Source organism: Eublepharis macularius, chromosome 1, assembly GCF_028583425.1.
Source record: "Eublepharis macularius isolate TG4126 chromosome 1, MPM_Emac_v1.0, whole genome shotgun sequence".
NCBI lineage: Eukaryota > Metazoa > Chordata > Lepidosauria > Squamata > Eublepharidae > Eublepharis > Eublepharis macularius.
In genome coordinates, this window is record NC_072790.1 from 181061754 (window position 1) to 181083972 (window position 22219).

Here is a 22219-nt window from a genome sequence, read left to right on the forward strand (position 1 = left end):
AGAGAGTTCTTGCTGCAATTGTGCTCATCCTATCTCTGGAATCTTTCCTGTATGACACCATTTTTAACAAGAGATAGTTTGGTGTTATGGCTGGAGTGCTGGGCTGGGATCTAGGAGATCCAGATTCTCATGCCATTCTCCTTGAGAGACCTGCCTGTGGCCTTGGGCCTGTTGCATTCTCTAGGCCTGGCTTTCCTTTGGGTTTCTTGTGTGGCTAGAATGGAAAAATTTGAAATGTATACACCTTGGAGCCCCAACTGGGGCTGAAAGCTAGGGTTTAGATAAACACAACCATCTTTATACTCAGAAAGGTGCAAGAAGCATCCGGGACAAGAAGTCCTTGATGAACAAACTTTCATTGAATTGGTTACTGGCAGGGCCTCTGCTGTAAACCTTAGCAAATATATTCTTATATATATATCCTAGGGCATAAAGGATATGGGCCAAAGTGCTTTGAGTTGAGGCCATTGATCATCTCTAATAGCAGACTGCATCCTTGTAGGAAAAGATAAAAGCCCAGTGGCTCCCTAAGAACTAATGTTTATTTGTTAGTGTTTTTGTGAGTTCAGTTTACTTCAGATATCTGTGTGTTTCATAGTGACTGTTGCTGTGAATTTACAGAGACACTGAATTCTTTGGTCCAAATAGACAGCACTCTTGTTACAGGTAAGTGCATCCCTCCTTTCTCATGCCTCCACTCCCCCAGGACAAGAGGAAAAGGAGTATACACCATATTGGTAGCACCCTACTGCCCTCAGCTCCCACAGCTCTCTGCTCTTCAACAGCTGTCAACACTTCCACCACTGACTTCTTCAGTATCTCTGGATATGCTCCAGCGATGCCAAGTTCCACATCCACACCTGGAATAGCTACATTTAACTGCATGGACAGTGAGCGAGACTCTCTCGGCTAGGTTATTCTCAAGAAGTAACCAACATGTGACTGGCCTCTAGGAGACAGTCCACTAACAGGATATATAATGCATCATAAAAAGCCTTCACAGGAGATGCAAAAGAAAAAGGGGTTAATGTCATGAAACCCAAAACCAGATCCATTCTATACTTGCTACAAGTCGGTCATGCAAGCGGTCTGAGAGCCTCAATCTTAAGATGTCAGGTCACAGTCTTAACAACAGTACTGCCACGGTACGAGAGTCTGAGTCTGTCCATGCACCTCACATATGTAGCTCCCTCTAATGTGATACTCTGAAGGATCCGCCACAGGTTAACCAATTTCTGACTTCGAAAATGCATACAGTTCTGTATGCTGTTACTGGACACCCCTTCAAGAGCCTGTCAAGGAAATTCCTTCTTCTCATGTGCTTGAAGACTTTGTTCCTCTCCGCAGTTACATCTGCAAGAAGGGTATTGGAACCAGGTACCCTGTTAATTAGCTTGAGCTACGAATCTTACACAAAGACAAAGTGGTCCTGCGAACAGATCCTACCTTCATACCAAAAGTGATCTCTCCCACAGATCACTAGAATTATGTCTACTATCAGTTGACCAAATACTTTTCATCTCAAAGAAGAAATGTGGCACACTCTGGACATAAGACTTATTCTAAAAGCATTTTTTATAGAACAGAGCAAGTAAGGAAAACAGCTTCCTTATTTATCTCTATATCCTCACCAAATAAAGGAATGAGGATGTCTAAATCTGCCATTAGCAGTAACTTCAAGGCATGCATCATCGAAGCACACAAAATTAAAAAACTAGACATACCAGCTAGGATTACTACTCACTCAATATGAAGTGCTGCACCAGCGCAGCATTTGCCAGACATGCTACAGTTAAGAGATTTGCAAAGCAGCTACTTGGTCGTCTGTATCTACCTTTGTTAAACACTATAAGCTGAACACTTATGACTCAGCTGATGCAGTGTTTGGCAGAAGAGCATTACAACATATTTTATGACCAGATGACAATGACCCACCCAGAAAATAGGGACACTGCTCTGGGAGGTCCCATTAAGATGTCCTCCGCCTGAGAGGGAGAACGGACCATTGGATACTCACCGTGAAGGGTCCTTCTCTTCTGAGGAAAGGAGGACATCTTGCCCCTTCCGAAGTCATTGTCTTTTCACTCTCTTTTGCCTCACAAATTTACTTTCTGTCCTGATGTTTCCTCTTAACATGTTTGTTCTCACCTTTCTCCTTGTTATTCAATTCTAGAGTGTCATAATTATGACACTATAACTGCTTTTGGAGTCTCCCTCTAGGAAGACAGGAAGTAGAAAACTTGTTCCTGCCTCCCTGACTAAAGGGTGGGAATCACCTATCAAGATGTCTTCCTTTCCTTAGAGGAGAAGGACCCTTCATGGTGAGTATCCAATGGTCCGTCCCCTTTCCCAAACATTTCATTTATTTGGAATCTTATTTTAAAATTTGCAAGAAGGAGGGGGCCTCTAAAAATCAAAACCCATCTCACAAATCTAAATTCTAACAGATTCCCTCTGCCAGTGTAGAAACAAAATCCAAAATTCTTTCTCAAAATTCCACAGAGTCTGAAATTCCTAATCTAATGAATATTGGATTTTCAAATTTTCAGGGAGGTTTTGCTTTACTGAAGCAAATCAAAATTAGATATTCAACTTTAGCTGCATTAGATCTATATTTAGTTTAAAATGCCTTTTTTTTGTTGCCTGCCAACTCTACCTTACCAATGGCTAAGCTGTTGTGACATTGTGAAATGCTCATCAATATTCCAATGTCCCAGACAAACAATATTCATAAAAACTTCCTTAATACCCATATGTCCACTGCAATTTCAGTGATGTTAATCAGCTGAGGGTGGGGAGAACCATTTGAGTTACAGCTATTAAGACGTAAGAACACCTATATGCTGATGAATATATTAATGAAAGCCTTCTGTGATTTGAACACAGCTATCCATTCCTAGCATAAAATTGGAATAACCATAACTGATATGTTAACTAATACAAATAACCATAACTGATATATTAAACTAATACAGAACCAATCTGCATTCAAAAGCTGTGGGAACTATAACAATGTCAACTTCAGTCAACAAAAGAATGAAAGCAACACACACACACACATACACTCACACATACATGCACAGCCCCATCCACCCCCTGAAAAGAAAGCAGAATGAACTCAAAGCAGCCCACACACACAGCTCCCACCCGCCATGAAAATAAAACAGAATGAACTCAAAGCAGCACACATACAGCCCCACCCACCCTCCCAATAAAAATAAAACAGAATGAACTCAAAGCAGCACACACATACACAGAAACCCCTGAATGAAATGAAAGCAGAATGAACTCAAAGCAGCTTAGCCTCCTCTGGAGAGCCGGCCCCAGCAGCTCTGCTTGCGCTCACTTGCTCTCTTGCTCGCTCTCTCGCTCTCTCTCATAGAGGAATGAAAAGAAAGAAGAATGAACTCATAGCAGCACACTTACACACACAGCCCCACCCACCCACTCCCCCAATGGAAAAAAACAATGAACTAAAAGCAGCACACACATACACAGAAACCCCTGAATGAAAGCAGAATGAACTCAAAACAGCTTAGCCCTCCTCTGCAGAGCCCGCGCTGGCCCAGCTCTCTCTCTCTCTCTCTCTCTCTCTCTCTCTCTCTCTCTCTCTCTCTCTCACACACACACACACACACACACACACACACACACAGGAATGAAAAGAAAGCAGAATGAACTCAAAGCAGCTTAGCCTCGTTATCCTGGTGGTTGCATTTACAGGAACACCTCTGGGGCCCTTACTCAGTGAAATTCAGCTTTCTACAGATGCTTCCTTGTATGGATGGGAAGCTCAGTGATAGGGTCCACATGCCAGTGGTTTGTAGTCTTATGCAGAAAGAAAGCTTCAACATAAATCTCTTAGAACTAATGGCAGGCATGTTTGCGTTGATTTCTTTTGCAGTTCTGGATTCCAGAAACGAGGCATCTGTGGTAAAAGCGGTGTTGTAATCATTTTTCCACTAATAGCCCACACCCTCCTCCTGCAGGTAGGTGAGCTTTTTATTTTCCCATGTGGGACTGTGCAGAGGACACAAAAATGAAAACAGGATTGCACTTACCTGTAACTGTTGTTCATCGAGTGTCTTTTCTGCAGGCATGCATTCCTCCCCCTTTCCCCTCTGTGTGCTGTTGCATCAGCCTTCATTTTTTTCTGATACAATTTTTATTTTATTGTAGAAAAGTTAAAAAGATAGAACAGAAAGGAAAAAGAAACACATAATAAAGGCCTACAGTGGCCACAACAAACTAATAGACATAAAGAGAAAACTAGCTTATATTATTAGTCAGTACAGTACAGTTTTTCCCCTACAACACTTCATCCTTTTCACAGCAATCAGCTTGTGGTCTAGTAAGTATATATTTATATAAAAATATGTCAGCTCGTCTCCTTAACATCCCAGCTCCTTAGTCTTCCTTACAGCAATTATTAAATCATTTTTCTCTTCCATTCGCAGAGAGTCATTAAGGGATTCCAATTTGCCATGTATATAAACAATACTTTTACCTCTCTTTGCAACTATGAGTTTGGCTGTCTCAACTAAAACCCACATCTTTCCAGTCCAATCCCTCCACTGTAGGTAAAGAAACCATTTCAATATTTCCCCATATGACATTAGAAAAAACAAACTCTTTTTCCAATTTTTTTATCCATATTTCCCAACTTATGAAACTCCAGTCTAAACTATAAATTAGTCTTTCAAATTCACATTAACATATATAATTGGAGCCAATTTTTTTCATTTTTTACCACTCCACTCCATCTAAGATAATAAAATGATCCTTCCTTCTATTCCCCTTTCCAATCTTTAATTTACAAACCTTTAATCCTTTTTACTATTTTATAAAAGCATATACCATCAATAGTTTTATTCAGAGTTCTTAAAAATTTAAAACACAATAAATTTGGGGGGCCCATGTTTACTGTTCATCCCTTATTTATCTATGCCCAAAGTTCTTCGTTCATGTTTTCATAACTGTTCTGTTCTTGTTCCTCATCCCCTTCCTTTGTGCATTCCAGTTCCACATTTGAGTTGCAAATCTGATATAAACTTTGCGCATTCCAGTTCCACATTTGGGATGCAAATCTGATATAAACTTTGTCCATTTCTACACTTTGGGTATATATCCATATAAGGCCTCCAAATACCTCAACCATTCTTTAGCTAATACCTTCATCTTTTCTCTCTTTGGTCCCACGAAGTAAATTCCTTCTCTCTTAAACTCTAGTAAAGTCAAATTATTTTGATGCATAAAAGTCCAATTTCATTGTGTTATTTCTCATAAATCCAGGAGGTAATGTTATTAAGCCAGAGTTTTATAGTCAGGAATGTAAAATAATTTCAGGAAGAAAAAAAAAGAAGAGAGGCGGAGACTTCCCAATGTGAGTTATGTTGTTTACCCAGAGCCAGTTTGGTGTAGTGGTTAAGAGCGTGGGACTCTAATCTGGAGAGCCGGGTTTGATTCCCCACTCCTCCACCTGAAGCCAGCTGGGTGACCTTGGGCTAGTCTCTGCAGCTCTCTCAGCCCCACCCACCTCACAGGGTGTTTTGTTGTGGGGATAATGACATACTTTGTAAACCGCTCTGAGTGGGCATTAAGTTGTCCTGAAGGGTGGTATATAAATTGAATGTTACTATCATCATCATCATCATCATCATCATCATCATCTCCTTTCAAGGTTGTTCTGCTTCACATTACTTTTCACCTTCCCAAGCCAAACTATTACACTTGCTGAAACAAAAACATAGCCTTCATCAAACAGCAAAGAGTCACCCTACGTCCGTTTAAATCTTCTTTTTTCCAATATAAATAAACCAAGCTCCTGCATATATTCATTTCCTTTAATTCTTATTTTTCAACAGAGCACTTCCAAGTTAGATGAGAGACTGTTTCTCACCCAAGCTGTATAAACTTCATTCTGTGTTGCAGATTCCGGACTGTAGTTAGAAGATCAAAGAAAAAGTTTAATAGATAAGATTGGGAGGGGTCATCCTTCACTCCAGCACAGCTTCAGCAATGTTATGTTCCCAGTTCTTGGCTCTTCAATATTCAGACACTGCTCCGACATAGCCCAGGCAGTAAATCCTTCTGTTGAACTGACCAAACGAGGCACACATAAATGAGTATCTTCCAGTCACTCTACCAAGAATGATGAATGGCTGGAGATTGACTCTCCAGCCACAAAAAAACAGCTGCGTGTCTCTCCCACAACCATGGGAGCATCAAGACACCATTGCCTCCCAAAGGGGTTGTGGGGGGGGGGGGGCGGGCATCAGCCTTCTTCTCTAGGAGTGTGCACCTGAAAAAGATCCAGGTTTCCAACAATTCAGGATTCGGGTGTGTAAATGGTTTGGTATGCTTCATAAAGATTCTGGCATCTTTACAGAGCACACTGAAGCTCAAAGCAGTACTTTTCTTGCCGTTTGCAAACAGGAAGAAAAGTGTTGTCTTCAAACGCCTGCCGCTTTTTTCAGCTAATGGGAGGGGGAGGGGAGGGCTCTGTGAACTTAGAAAAGCTCTAGAAAATCTCATCAGATTGAACCTCTGCAGTTGGCCAGCACCTGTGCACTCCCATGTGTGCCTGCACAGAAAACAATCAATGAACAATAGTTACAGGTAAGTGCAACCCTTTTTTATTGCTAAGTGACATAAACACATTTTTATAGACTCGTATCACATGTCACATAACTGGAAGAAAGAAATATCCTTTGGGTATTTCATGCACAACCTGCAACTGTAATTGTAATGCACTACTTTAATCTTTACCTTTTATATTGAGCCATTGTAGAATGTCCTGCTAGTAAATGTTCATTTTCCAGCATGAGAGTGTCTTCTGTAGTGCTCCCATTTTGTAGAATGGAAATGGAAAGTTCCTTGAAACCATATACTGAATCTTGCTTAGATTAAAAACGTATGTTCCTTATGACAGATTCCAAGCAAAGTAAACTCTTCACTCTCCTTCAGAGTTTCATCTTACGAGATTGTGTTATCTTATGTAGCCTATTAAAGAATGTTCTTTTTGCATGCTGTGCAGCAACTCCTCTTCCTGTCTGAAATTCTCATGACAAGAAACGTTTCTCTTAACCAAAATAGCTTCTACCTTGGGGTTTTGCAAGGAGTTCTATTCCATTCATTAAATTTTCATATTCACGTTCATTGGAAGACTATTGGTAGCAATAGTTCTGCATTTTTGTTAAGGACTTGCACCCTTTTAGTTTGATTAATGTATTATTTTTACTAAAGCATATCTTACTTGTATGGTTTCAGGTACGCCCTTTAAACACAGAAGGATCACTAAACCTGTTGGGACTAGAAACAGTTCGTTTAATATATTTCAAAAACAAGATGGCAGGTAAGAGGATATTCCTAATTGCAGTAGTATATATAAAATGTAATATTTTAAAGTTATTATTTCTCTACATGTAGACCTCTTCTCAGCAATGCCTTCCAACAATAAAATAACAATAAAGTCAGCAAACTATAATAAAATCACAAAATAAGAAGACAGAACATTAAAATCTTTTTCAAAATCCAGTAATGAATAACATCAGCCACCTCAAGAACTCTAAAATCAGAAACTCAACAACAATTTTAATACTCCGTTAGAGGGGAAATGACCAATTCTCATTTCTACTCATATACAGTCAATAGTGATGCTAACTATAGTAATATATTATTTTATTTAGATGGCAGAGCCCAGTCTCTCTCTCTCTCTCTCTCTCTCTCTCTCTCTCTCTCTCTCTCTCTCTCTCACTCACTCACATGCACACACACACACACAATATTACATCTCAAGTAATGTCATTCTCAAGGCAGAGTATATATTAAAGAGGAGAAATACTAATATTTATCTGAATTATACTGATATACCTGCAGAATTAATATTAAAATATTGTTTCCATTTTGTGCATACCTGTTGTTTCTGCTTCTCACTTCTCAAGAAAGGGCTATCAAATTGGTATTCTACAATTATATCTCTTTTCCATAATGAAGACTTACCATGCTTTGGAAAACCAGAAATTAAATACAAATGAGAGAAGAAAATATTTGTTTCACGCAAAAATAAGTCTTGCAGCTACAGTAGTAAGGAATAAGCAAAATCTGGTATGATCAATTTTGCTTTAATATGTTTAGGTGTAAAATGAGGGAAGAACTTTGAAAATGAACTTCTATCACTTTTTACCTATAGCAGAAACCTCTTCAACCCCCCAACTATCTAATCAGTTCTGAGGATGTGGGGTTAGGAGGTAATAGGATGAGGTGAAAGATAACATTTTGCAGTACCACTCATAGCTTCATGGGGTCCAGTTTGAATAGATGTGCAAATGTAACACAGTGAATCATTCCTTAATAGTTTCTGAGCTGAAATAATCTTGGTTGTTGTGGGTTTTCCGGGCTGTATTGCCGTAGTCTTGGCATTGTAGTTCCTGACGTTTCGCCAGCAGCTGTGGCTGGCATCTTCAGAGGTGTAGCACCAAAAGACAGAGATCTCTGTCTTTTGGTGCTACACCTCTGAAGATGCCAGCCACAGCTGCTGGCGAAACGTCAGGAACTACAATGCCAAGACCACGGCAATACAGCCCGGAAAACCCACAACAACCATCGTTCTCCGGCCGTGAAAGCCTTCGACAATACATTGAAATAATCTTTATCATCTGAAACTGATATTTCATGGCAATTAATGGAGAGCCAGGGTAGTAGAGTTCAAATCTCTAGTCAGCTCTGAAGCTTGCCAGGCAACCTTGGTCAATAAAGGCTGCCTTACCAGAGTGAGATAGCCATTATAAATAACCCAGGTAAGACTAAGCTGCTGGCTAATAACTTAACCATACAGGGAATGAGAATCAGCCAATTTTATATAGGGTTGCACTTATCCTAAAAGAGCACCCTTGCAGCTTGGCTCTACTGTTGGAGATGGAGGCTTATGTCTTTTTTATGGCACATAGAGTACTATTTCTTTGAGAGGCATATTTTGGGCATGGTTATCCATGCTGATATCACATCCAGGTTAGATGGCTGTAGTGTACTCTACAACCTTTGAAGATAGTTTTGAAGTTTCAATTGATACAAAATGTGGCAGCAAGACTGCTGGCTTGCACAAGTTATAGGAAACATAACTAGCCAGTTGTCAAAAGATGGCATGTTGTTGATCCATTTCCAGATTTAATTCAAATGCTAGACATTACCTTTGAAGCTCTAAATGGTGACGGATCAGGGCACAAGCTACCTCCTAGTTGATTATCTATAAGGACTCTGCTTTGTGTGTGTCCCTCTTTCTGAAGTAATTTGAGTTGTCACAAAAGACAAGGCCTTTTCTGTTCCACCATCTCGATTTTTGAACTCCCTCCTCACAGCTATTTGACTGGTGCCAAGCTTTTGGTGCCAGGTAAAGACTCCCTTATTTTTTTTTTACTCAACCATTTTATTGAGTGTTTTTTCTAGTTGGGCCTATCTTTGACTATTGCTTCTGCTGCTACTGGCTATTTTTCTGTTGCTTGTTTTATTGCTATGGATATATGCTGCTTAATGCTTTAAGAGTATATTGTGATTATTTTAATTGTTTTAGACCTCTTTTCACATTGGAAACTTGCTCAGGAATAAATAATGGTTAAACAGTGGCAAATTGTCATGTGATTTGTAGTTCAGTAGGAGGGGAGAATGTCAGAGGCAGAAAAAAGTTATCCCATCAATAAGTGACCATCTTCTAGCTTAGTCTTTCTGAAAAGCTGATTGTAAAATAAATATAGATGGGCAACCAAGAAGATCAAGGGGTTAGAGCATCTTCTCCACAAGAAAAGGCTAAACTACTAATGAAGGACATGATACAGATTTATAAACTTAGGCATGGTGTGTAGAAACTCTTTAAAGAGAATTTTTTTCTTTCCAGTAATACTAGGAGTTTGCCAATGAAGTTGATGGGCAGCAGATTTAGGACAAACAAAAGAAATACTTCTTCAAGCAAAGCATAATTAACTCATGGAATTCACTAACATAAGATGTAGTAATTGCAGTTAGGTTAGAGGTACCTAGATTAATTCATGGTCTACAGATCTATCAATAGCTGTTACTTGGGATGGCAACCTTGAAACTCCCTCTTCGAAGATATTGTGTCTGTTGCCCTCATGCCTTTTTTGGTGCCATCTGACTAACCACCACAGAGACAGGATGCTAGATGAAATGGGCCTTTGGTGTGATCCAGTATTTTGTATATGGATAAGTGCTGTAATGGTTTGGATCCAGGAATCTGTTGGTGTGAGGAGCGTGAATCTATCATGTTGCCTCACTGCAGTAGTCCCTTCTGACTCCAGAAAAGTTGATTTCACGGTAGCTAGACTTGCATGGTCTAATACTTGCAAGGGACAGGGCACAACTGAGTTCTGTCAGCTGCGGAATGAAGTGTTCTCTTCTGTGTTTCCTCTGTTATATCACTATATATTCTGCTAAGTTCATTTTACATCAATATAAGTAACATTTGTTATCAGCAGTAAGTGAGATGGGAGAAGCATAATCCTGGGAATGCACCTGGTAGGTTTATATCTACCAAACATGGTAACTGACTGATAGATCTCCCAAATTTGAAGGTTGCTGGCACAACATAAGGGTGCTCAGTATTGCATGCGCACATTTTTATTTGTTCTACCTTTTATTCCTGGAATTCAATTATTTGCATGAGTGCCTCACAGTGCAGATATGAAATCCCACTGGTACTAAGAAGGTAGTCTCAAAATTCAGTACAGAAGTTTCAGCAGGCATTATGATACACAAGCTAATTGGTTGGAAAAGGAATAACTATTACCTGTTACAGCAGTTTCTTTCCAGCCATGTCTGCAGTCATAAAAACTTAGATCAACCTTCCTTTTTATTGTATTTCATTTTGTCGAAAATCTCCAAGTAGTCCATTCATCTACCAAGATGTTCTTTATATACATGTGCAGCTCAAAAGTGGGGCTCACTTCCAAGTGAGCCCCATAGAATACAGTGAGATATAGGTGACTACATATTGTACACAAACATGTCTAACAGAATCAAAACAACTTTTTTTTCCATCCGAAGGAAGTGGTTTTGAATGGAGCAGAGATGGAGGATGGAAGTTTAACTGTTTCCTTACCTGTTGTTTCTTTACTTCATATCCCCTACCAAAGGTTTCCCCCACCATTCTGTACCTTGCATGGAAGAAATCTACAATGGAAAGTGTGGATTAGAAAAATTGCAGCTCAGACAGAGTATAACATGCATTTTCCCCTGTCATATCACTGCTGAATATCCCTTCTCCCTGAAGCTGTTTTTCTTGCTAAAAGAAAGCATTGGGACTCTGTTATATACCTCTGCAGGCCACAGTTCCCAAATAATAACACAAAGGCTTGGATCCTGCTGAAAAGGTTTGACAGAAGAGAAAGAATACACAATGTACACATTGTACTGGGTAACTTTAATATGGAACCTGCTTGGTTTTTTATGTTGTTCCTAGAGGGTGATGAGCTGGTAGTTCCTGAGACCTCAGATAACAGCCGGAAGCAAATGGTCCGGAATATCAACAATAAGCGGCGTTACTCATTCAGAGTGCCTGAGGAGGAGAGGATGCAACAGAGGAGGTCGGTATTCAACCTGTACTTGTCTTCTGTACATGCCTGTAGGCCCTGAAGACCTGTTTTGTCTACTGTCAATGTAGTTTTTCATTTGTGAGAAAAAGTTGATTTTGGGGCCATATATTCAGACTTTTGTCTCTCCTCCCTTGCATTTATCCTTTATATATAATTTGTATAAATTTCAGTCTGATTATTTAAATCCTTTTTAAACTAAACATTTGTGCAAACAATTATTGTAATTTTGGAATGCATGCCTCCATGTACTGTATATATGTACATTTGTGTGTGTGTGTGTGCATATATTGTATATATTTAAAGATTGATAATAAAAAGTTTTACAAAAGAGGATTACATTGCTAATTACGCATATGTATTACTTTCAGAGTCTAATTCTGATATTTGCATTTGGGGCAATTCCTATCCCATTGTCTGCTGCGTACTCCACTCTTCTGATGCTAATAATTATTAAGTGATGAACCTTGTGCAGCTTTCATATAAGGGAAGACTCTGCTTGAATGGGCACTCTTTAGGGCATATGAAAATATTAATGAAGAATTACAATATTTTGAAAATATTTCAATAAGCATTGGCCTAACCTTTTTGATGTTTCTGGCCACGTGTCCTCTCCATAACTATGGGCAAACACTTGTAAAAAACTCACATCACTGACTTTTTCACTAGCTTGATGTTCTCCTTTGCTTGGACAGCCCTCAAAACAGCACCAAACATGTCACTGGTTACCACAGTTTTATGCCTTCCTTTTTCATAAGAGGTTCAGATCTCTTCAAAAGCTTATTTCATATCCTACAATATATTAGTTCCTTTCTCTACAAACTCTAAAAATAATTGTGACAGTGAAGTGTGAAAGGTAGTATAATACTCTTCTAATTCTTCTTCTTTTTTCTTCTGTTCTTCATCTCTGCCTCCATCTTTGCAGCGCCAGGTCATCATTGAGCAGCCTGCTTCTGCACCTTTTCTTGAATGTTGTGTCATCTCCCTCTCGTAGTGCACTCTGAGTCTCAGTAACCATATGGAATTTTATGGGCATGGGCTGCAAAGCCTTTAAAATATACTTCCGTTCTTCCTGACCCTTTCCCCTTTCATCAGGCTGAGATCTGGCGTAGAATCAACATCAGAAGTTAAAGTTTCCCTACCTTGAAACCTGGCCAAATATTTGGCTTATAGATTTATGTTTTATACAGAAAGTAGATTTCACTTTTAAAGAAATATTCTGATGAACTAAATATCTGACCTGAATATTTTTCTTGCAGGGAGATGCTCCGAGATCCAGAAATGAGAAATAAATTAATTTCTAATCCAACCAACTTTAACCACATAGCACACATGGGCCCAGGAGATGGCATACAGATCCTCAAAGACCTGCCTATGGTAAGCGTGTGCAAGTGTGTCCCTAAGTGGTTGTCACTGATGTATAAAGAATATAAAATGAACATCTGGACACCAAATACATAGAGCCCAGCAAAAAAGTGACAGTTGCAGTCAACTGATGTTCACAGGCAGAGTCTTGAGAATTATTGTTGACACATTTGTATGAAACATACACATCACAGGAACATCCAAACTACTTTTTATACTACTTAATCAAACCATTGGCTCATCCAGCTCAGCAATCTGTGTTCTGGCTAGTGACTGCTCTTGGGGGTCATTATCAGCAACTGCTAAGTCAGGTATTGAATCCGGAACCTGCAAAGCCTTTAAAACAAACTTCCGTACCCAAGTTTATCCCTTATGCAGACCGCACAATTAAGTGTAAATGATTATATCAGTTGCATAAATTATTAAACAAAAATTCTATACCCATATTAATCAACACTGATATTTCTAGCCATTAAGGGGATTATTCCACACGTTCACCACAGTATCGTTCTTTGCACAATGCTTCTTGGATTTCTGTAGTCACAGTAGAATGCCTACCACTAACATGGTGTTTTCTGGTTGCCTAATAAGCACAGAATTCCTTGTTCTTTCTCTTCTTGACTCACCATAATAGCTGACTGGATGGAATGTTCCCATTTTACCAGCAGTTTCCCCGCATGAGTTTTTTCTTTCTTCTCTAGACAGATCTGTTGTAAAATCCCTCATTTTTCCTTCTAGCCTATTTGAGCTAGAGAAGAGAAAATGAAAGGAGAGGACCTCAGCAGAGGCTAGGAAAGAGCTTACTGTGTTCTCATTTGAACTATAGCACTCTGCTGAATGTACAGCCCCAAAGTTAGCCATATAAAGGCTTACTTTTTCCCATCTGTCTTCTAGGATGATGGCATCATAAATAATATTAAACTCTGGAGTCTAATTAAGAGTTTCCCATCATAGTAAATTTTCTTGCCATATTTGGACTTGAAAAAATATATGTAAATTGTCATGTGGTAAAATCATATTGTGCTGATTTTATTGTGTCAAAAAGTAATGTGCAAATCATGCATCATTCTAATCAAGTAAAGGAAAAAAAACCCTATTCTTGGATTTGTAAGAATATATTAGCTTTATTATAAGGATTCTTGGAGGGCTAAGTTCATTGAAGTTTGATTGGGGAGAAAATTACATCAGCTTCATCAACATATATGCATACATAATTTTTCTGTATACTATTTCTTATGCAAAACAGTAAAACTGCAAGCTGTCATAATTGGACTTTTGACATGATAAAAATGATACATGGATATATAGTGTATATGATCTTAGCTGTCCTGTAAGCTGTTACTTCTTCCATGCATACAGGGCTACCCAGTACAGAGAGAGGACAAAAGGATCCTCTCATTGACCTGATAAAACATGTGGAGAGTCTGGTATGTGATGGAAGTGTAATGTGATTTCTTCCACCTCACATATTCCTGTTTATCAATATGAGCTTCTAACTGATTTTATTGAAGGAAAGAATGGTAGGAAAAAACCAAGAATCTAAGAAACCAGCAAGTTCTTAACCTAAATACCATCAGTCATGAAATAAGGCAAAATCAGTTGCCTCACATGTTGTAAGTGTAATAACTCTTTAACAGAATGTTCAAAAATACTTAAGAAAAATTTATCAAGAGGGGCTATGTAGGGGTGTGCACTGAAAAACGATTTGGGTCTCCTGCTTTGGGAAAACCCAGGCCACTTTGGCTTCGGGTGTTTAAATCACTTCAGGATTATTAGGTAAGATTTGGCCATTCCTGGCTATCCAGGGGACCGGGAGGGGGGCATTTTCTTACCTAATAATCCCAAAGTTGCTGAGGACCTTCTCATGACTTCTCTCATGACCACGCAAGTTTCAGAAAGATTGGACTTCCGAGGGCCATATTATGGCCCCCCAAAGAAGGTGCCCCTATCCATCTCCAATATCCATTATTCCCTATGGGGAAAAATAAGAAAGCTAACCAAGGAGCTGTCTAGGGGAGCTAAATAGGGGGCTGGGGATAGCATTTTGCAAGAAAAATGACCTAATTTGCATTTACTCCTACCTGTCCTCTCAAGACCACACAAGTATCAGGGAGATTGGACCCTGGGGGGCCATTTTATGGTCCCCCCAGAGAAGGTGCCCCTCAGCTGCCGGACTTGTTTCTATTGTGGGGAAAACCAGACTCCCACAGCAAAAAAACACATGGATCGTGGCATCCATGGCCACAGCCGCACTCTCACTTAACCATCTACGCCTCAGACAGAACCAAACTGAATGCCTCCCCCACCCCTAAAAGCCCAGCAACCCCAGAGCTGGCTGGCCAGCCACTCATAGTTCTCTATGATGAGAAGAACTTAATAAAAAATTAATTTAAACACCTTTTATTTATTAGATTTCTTGCACGCTCTCCCCACAAATGGGCTCAGGACGGGTAACAGCATTATATTACATTAATATTAACAACATACAGTCAAACATGGACTAAACAGCAATACAAAATACACAAAACCATATGAAGCAAGGGAACTCTTGCAACTAGTAGTAAACTGGAGCCTGTCCCCCCTGCCAACCAAACTGATGCAAAGGGAACAATTTCACCAGAGAATCACATCCATTCCACCCAAACCAAACTGAACCAAGGAACATTCTTGCAACTTAGCCCAGCAGAACCAATAAGCGAAAGCCAAGTAAAGCACACACCCCACACAACACCCCCAAAACAAGCCAAATAATGCACCCCACACTGCAAAACTATTCAGCAAGCAAGCAGCACAAATCAAACAAAATTTAAGATCTAAAATGCGAACTAATAACAGTTTTCCCTTCCCTCAGCCCACTAAGACAACCCCCTCCCTCCAAAGAGAAAAAAACCCTGTGAGTCTAGTGACTCTCAAACCAGTCTCCTCCAGGTGCAGTCAGTCAGGTCCAGCAGTCATCAGGTCCAGTCAGTTCCAGGTCCATTTTGCTTGCAAAGTGCCACTCCCAGCCACCTAGAAAACCCTCCTAGTTTTCCCTGTAGGGAATAATGGAGATTGGCGGTGGATAAGGGCACCTTATTTGGGGGGGCATAACTTGGGGATCTTGAGAGGACAGGTAGGAATAGGTCCCCTGCAAATTTGGTGTATTTTGCTTGCAAAATGCCACTCCCAGCCACCTAGAAAGTCCCTCTAGTTTTCCCCTGCAGCATTTAAAAAAAAAACTCTCCTCCCAGAAAATCCCCAGGGAAGGAGAGCTGCTGCTGCAGGGATTGGCCACTGTCTCACAGCCCCCCTTCCTTCCCTGATCCCCCTCCTCCCTCTCACTCCAACCCTCTCATCCTCCCTTCCATCGTCTGTAAAAGGCACGAAAAAGCCGCGGGAAGCACTGTTTCCTCTTGCCATTCCTTAGGAACAGCAAGGGAAAGACTGCTTCCATGCTACCCAAAGCTTATTGAAGCATTCCGAAGCACTTCAGTAAGCTTTGCTTGGGCATCACCAAATCACTTCAGCAATGCTGAGGCTGATTCAGGAATGCCAAAACATCCCAAATCGGACCCAGTCCAGGTTCAAAACACTAAAAAATGTTTATCTGAATCAATGTTCATTGTTTAAAAAAGTATGGAGTATTTTTGTACTCCAATATATTATGTAGACTGGAGTTAAAAAGCACACCAAAGTCAAAATTAGTATATTTTATGGGTTGTTTCTTTCTCCCGGGTGCTTTTTTATTTACACAAAGAAAACTGTAAGTGGCTATACTCTGGATACATCATTTACTAATTTGCAGGTGACAGTGTCCTAAGAGGAGGAACTTGTTGAGCCACTTTTCTATACATTCTGAGGTTGTCTTCAGGGCTTGAATACTGTGTTTACTTACAGTACAATGTATGCAGTCTTTCTTAATAAGTGAATGGGAATTTCTCCTTGCTACATTCTCTGCAGAATTAGGCCATCTTTGCTTGTTGCTTAACCACAGGAAGATCAGGAACGGGCTTGGGGTTTATTTTCACCAACTTCCATTTTAGTATAGCAGTTTCCATGCCACTGAAAAAGTGCTGCTTCTGCTGATCAATATATGTAACTTTAAAGCAAGCCTACCGATGGGGCTCCCTGCAGTCATCAACGCCCATGGAAGTATTGTCTCTGGAAAAAATTGTGGTGATGCATATTAGCAAGAGGTGACCATGGAAACAGCTCTTAATTTGTCTGTTTAATTTTTTATAAAACGTTTGTTGAATGTAAACATTTGCTGCCTTGTTAAAAATGAGACTTTTTCTGAGCCAGTGATAAAAACATGTCTTGCATTAGGAAAGAAATGGTATTTAAACACCTTGTCTTTTACCACTAGATGGTGTAAGTTACAAAGAGTACGCATTTATCAGACTGTTGAATTAATGTAATGTTTAAGTTCCACAAAGGAGGTTCAAAATACAGTGCACATGTTAAAGTAATGGAACATATATTAGAATATGAAACCGGATTAAAACTGCAGTTGTAAAATGCAAAATGTAAAGGCCCAGATTCTTCAGTCCTTATTTAAAACAGTTGAGTATTATTTTGTGGGTTTATAGGGTTAAATCTGACAAATTTCACTTTTTTGTCAATCATATACCATTACTTCTGTGCCCCTGGCCGTCATCACACGGGCCCTTATTTCGTCAGTTTTGCACTAGAAATCGTTTCTTCTGTTATTATTAGAACGGATTCTCTCATCTTTTGATGACTGCTTGCACGTCCAGTCAGTCACATTAAAAGGGAAAAGCGCAATTTGACGGTCAGTCAAAGTGCCTCTGGAAACGGGGCCCTAAAAATCCCGCCCTTTTTAAAAAAATTTTTTTGCATATTTGCACTATATCACTCTTCTATTATACCAATGTTGTGCTGGGCCAACCCAAAAGCCAACTGTGATAGGTAGCAGAGGTTTCCCGCCCATGGCAGAATAGTGCTATAGCGCTGTAAGGCTGACGTTTTTTAAAAAAAATTACTTTGAGGCTTAATTGCGGGTCGCGCTGGGGCTTGTGGGAGTGTAGGGCACAAGAATCAGTGCTAGGTGAGACAGAAGATTGGGGAGAGTGAGCGTTTTGGTGTTGCAAAGCATTCATAGTTGATCCAGGGCATTCACATGGAAGTGGATAAAGATGACATAAAGACTCACAAAGCGTGAGTTGGGGAGAATGGCAAAATCGCAAGAGAGCCGGAATAAGGTGAGCATTCAGTGGGATATGGCGCTAGTTTGGCGCTAAATTTATGGCCGTGTGATGATGGCCCCTGTAATGGAATTTCCTTCTATGTGCTTTTCCACATATATACATTCTTCATTGAAGTCAGCAAGATGTTGCATAGGTGCTTAGATTTGCACAGTAGATGCAATATGCATTTTTCCAGATGATTAGATGAGCTGAGTTTAGTAGTGATTTCCTTCCAGGGCTTGTAGTATACCCAGAATAAGAAGGTGTTAACGGAGTTTATGATCCAATATCTGTTGGTGAAATGCAGTATGGCTGGGAAATCAACTATTTGAATTTAACCATCATCCAGTAATAATTCTGACCAAAGAAATACACAGTTATATATTTATAGTTTATATTTATTTATTTCTTCTGTCTACTAAACTAAGTCCTTAGTATTTCCATATCTCATTTTAAATGCCTTCCCAGTCCAGAGGCTGAAGTGTACCCTTCCTTTGTGAAGAACAGTGAACATCAGCGTCTGTAGCACTACTGACATTTTAGTGAACCTAAGCAGGGCTATAGTTGTTTATTATGCTGAAGTTATTGAACCTGAAGATCACTTAGTCCAATCTGATACTGTGCCCTGACTTGCCTTTTTGGTTGGGAACTGTATTAATTGTGGCAATGAAAAAATCAAATCAGCAAGATGTATTTTCAGGACAGTAACTGTTGCATATTTCTTCTTACCCACCCTCTCTCTTTCATGTTTTAACTCTTACCATAACTTGGTCACAATAATATGCTGTATTGAATAGTATTTCAGGACAAAAACCTCCCTTAATTCATTAGTATGGAAAAGGACACATGGCTTACTGGAATTGTTCAAAAAGTATTTTGCATATGTAAGGCAAGTGTATGGAACAAATGGAAGGCAATACCGAAGTAACCTGCATTCATGAAGGCTACATTAAGTCCTGAATGACTACTAAATTAACTGTCTACTAAAATTGTGTTATTTCACACCAACAGTTTGCTAGGTAATTGTATACACACAAAAATCATATTGATCCCTGCCTATTGGGCTTACACATTTAGGACTCATATTCTAGAGGGACTGGATTTGTATGGTACAGTCCAGTCTTTGTAAGCATCTCATTTCCTAAGATGTACCAGTGTGATTGATGGAACATACAAACAAAACCAGTACTAGCAGCCCTTTCTGAATTGCCCATTGTGTCAGATCTTTTTTTTTCAAGCAACTTGTTCATTTCACCAGGTTGTGAGCAGATCATTTTTGTTTGTGGCACCATTCCAGAGAAATGGTGGAGTGGCAGGTTAGTTTGACAAAGGTGCAGCAAGGAAGAGAAGAAGAGAAGAAGCAACTAATGTTTGCAGTTGTTCATAGTTCCCTCAGAAGACAGGTCCAAAGAGATAGGAACAGTATGCAAGGTGCAAACTGTATCTTGATTCATTCTCTTCAAAATAATAATGCATGGACTGTTGTCAGGATAAACTTGCCAGTACCGCATGGTTGTATAATAAGAGTCTCCTGAAAGTCATTAGTCATTGTACAAAAGCTATGCCTATTGATATACAATCCTTTTTTAGTGGCCACTTGCTCCATAATTTGTATTCTTGCGGCCATCATTACCTTCCCTCACTATCTCTCTTTCTCTCTCTCTCTCTTTCTGTGTGTGTTTCTCTCTGTCTCTCTCTGTCGTCTCTGATAGCCAAGGTCCCCTTGTCCATCCCCTCATCATCAATCCTGTCTCATCTCTTCTCCGAGCAACTTCGAGCACATCTATCATATGACTGTTAATTCTGCTGAAAATTTCCTCTCCCATGATTCCATAAACCCTGCATATCCCCCACCTCAACGCTCTGTCCCTTGTACACCAGCCTTTATGAATCTAAGGGTATGAATTGCTCAGCCAGGTGTTCCTGCTACTAATACTGTGTGGTGTTATTTTTTGCCTAGCTAATATTGGGAGAGATTAAGCTTTGCAGCTAGTTTCATTTGCCTCTAAATACTGTTCTGCACATCCTGTTTTATTGTGTTTTATAGTTCCAAAGGTGCGCATGTGGACAGAGAAGAAACATTGGGCAAGTTAGGGAGAGGTTCTATTTCACTGTTCCCCAAATACTTGAAAGTTCAAAATAACCTCCGTATCTCTCCCCTCTCCCCCAAAAGCCCTGGACAAAAGTTGTACAAACATACCTCCCTTATCCTGCTGGAGAATATTCCAGTTCAAGGGATTCATAAAATGAGGGAGTTGTGAATAGGCCTGGTGCTATATCCCAAGAGGTATCAGGATATGGTTATGCCAGTCTTCCTCATGATGTGGGTCAATAGACCTGCTGGGCACAGAGATTCTGTGGAGGGTTGGTAGTATATCCTAACCAAGGATCCAAACCAAGTCTCAGCCAAGCCAAGGGGCCAGTAAACAACTCTGTTTGTTGCCTCATCCAAACAGGCAATAGCAGCATATCACATGTGATGAGGGTGCTGTTAGAGCAACCTGCTACCATATCCTGAGCACTATTGGGCCCCTCAACTGTAAGATAAAAAATTCAAGGGAGCAGAAAGGCAGGTAGGCAGGGCCAAAAAGCCAACTCCTCCAACTTTCTTTCAGCCAGTTCCTTTTACATAATCATGTGTACTCTCTATTTTCCACTGTTATGTTTTTTTCAACCATTAATACTTAAGAACTTAATTATCAAAAATCTAGGTAGTAGCCATGTTGAAATTTTCCTTGCAGCAGAGATGTCTTATTCAGCAAATTTGAAATATAATAATAATAACAACAACTACATTCTATTTATATACTGCCCTTCAGGACAACTTAACACTCACTCAGAGCAGTTTACAAAGTATCCCCACAACAACAAACACCCTGTGGGGCTGGTGGGGCTGAGAGAGCACTGACTCAAGGTCACCCAGATGGCTTCAAGTGGAGGAGTGGGGAATCAAACCCCGTTCTCCAGATTAGAGCCCCTCTGCTTTTGACCGCTACACCAAACTGATCATAGACAAAATGACAGAATAAGACCTATGGATCATTGCCTGTCTCTAACCTTATTTATAGTGTCATCGTGTTTGTTTTATCATAAACTTTCATATTCTTGCAATGAACATTTTTATATTTATTTACTTTATTTATAGCCTGCCTTTCTTTCTGTGACTCTATGTGGATCACACAATACAAAAAATGTAATCAGACTGCATAAGACATCCAGTAAAAATGCTTTAGTACTAGGATTATGAAATTAGAAAAACAGGCCAAATGAAGAAGGCATCAGATATGATAGATCATAATCAATGCAGAAAATGGAATTTTAGAAGTAGACAACAATACAGTAAGAGCAGGATAAAACAAACAGTTAAACATATAGGAGTAGACTATAGTCCAGTTCCTTTTATACTGTCCGCCTGAACCATTTTATTATACTTCAGCCAGCTGTTTATAAAAATGCCTTCCTGAAGAATTGTTTTACACAATCTGTATATCAAGTGTGCCACCTGAGGCAGGCCATTCCACAAGTTGGGAGCCACAACAGAGAATGCATGTGCATGGGCAGTTGTCAATCTTACTCATTTGCATGGTGGCCTCTTCAGAATCTTGCTTAGATTAGTGAAGCTGTCACAGCAGAGCAAAGTAGGAGAGGTAATCCTCCAGATACATGGGACCAAGGCCATGAGGATTTCATAGGTAACCAGTACATGGTAACTGAACACAATAGAGAGACTATATAATAGATGCAATATACATACTCCACCTAGTTCCTGGCAATACCCAAGTTGTGGCATTCTATAGTAAATGGTATTTCTCAGTTAATTTGGAGGGTAGGCCCATGTAGGGTACATTACAATAGTCTCATCTCAAGGTTACTGTGGGATGGATCCACAGGGCCAGATCTGCTAGATCAAGATAGAGAGCCATCTTCTAGGCTAAATGAAGATGGTAGATAGCATTTTTGCCATTGAATTAACTTGCTTCTGCAGCAGTGGTGCTGGATCCAGAATAACCCGTAGGATCTTCATACAGTTGGCAAGGACCTCATCAATCGTGGGAAGCATACAACCTT

At 39.8% G+C, this 22219-nt stretch overlaps 1 protein-coding gene across 2 annotated transcripts in view; it reads left to right on the forward strand.

Moving 5' to 3' along the window:
- The window catches only part of CDC42BPA (CDC42 binding protein kinase alpha), a 326855-nt gene that overhangs the window by 291218 nt on the left and 13418 nt on the right, over positions 1-22219 (forward strand). For both annotated transcript variants that reach the window (XM_054979352.1, XM_054979361.1), the window contains 3 exons: positions 7270-7354; positions 11471-11594; positions 12860-12977. In XM_054979352.1, the coding sequence (XP_054835327.1) occupies positions 7270-7354; positions 11471-11594; positions 12860-12977 (327 nt within the window). The remainder of the gene's footprint in view (positions 1-7269; positions 7355-11470; positions 11595-12859; positions 12978-22219) is intronic.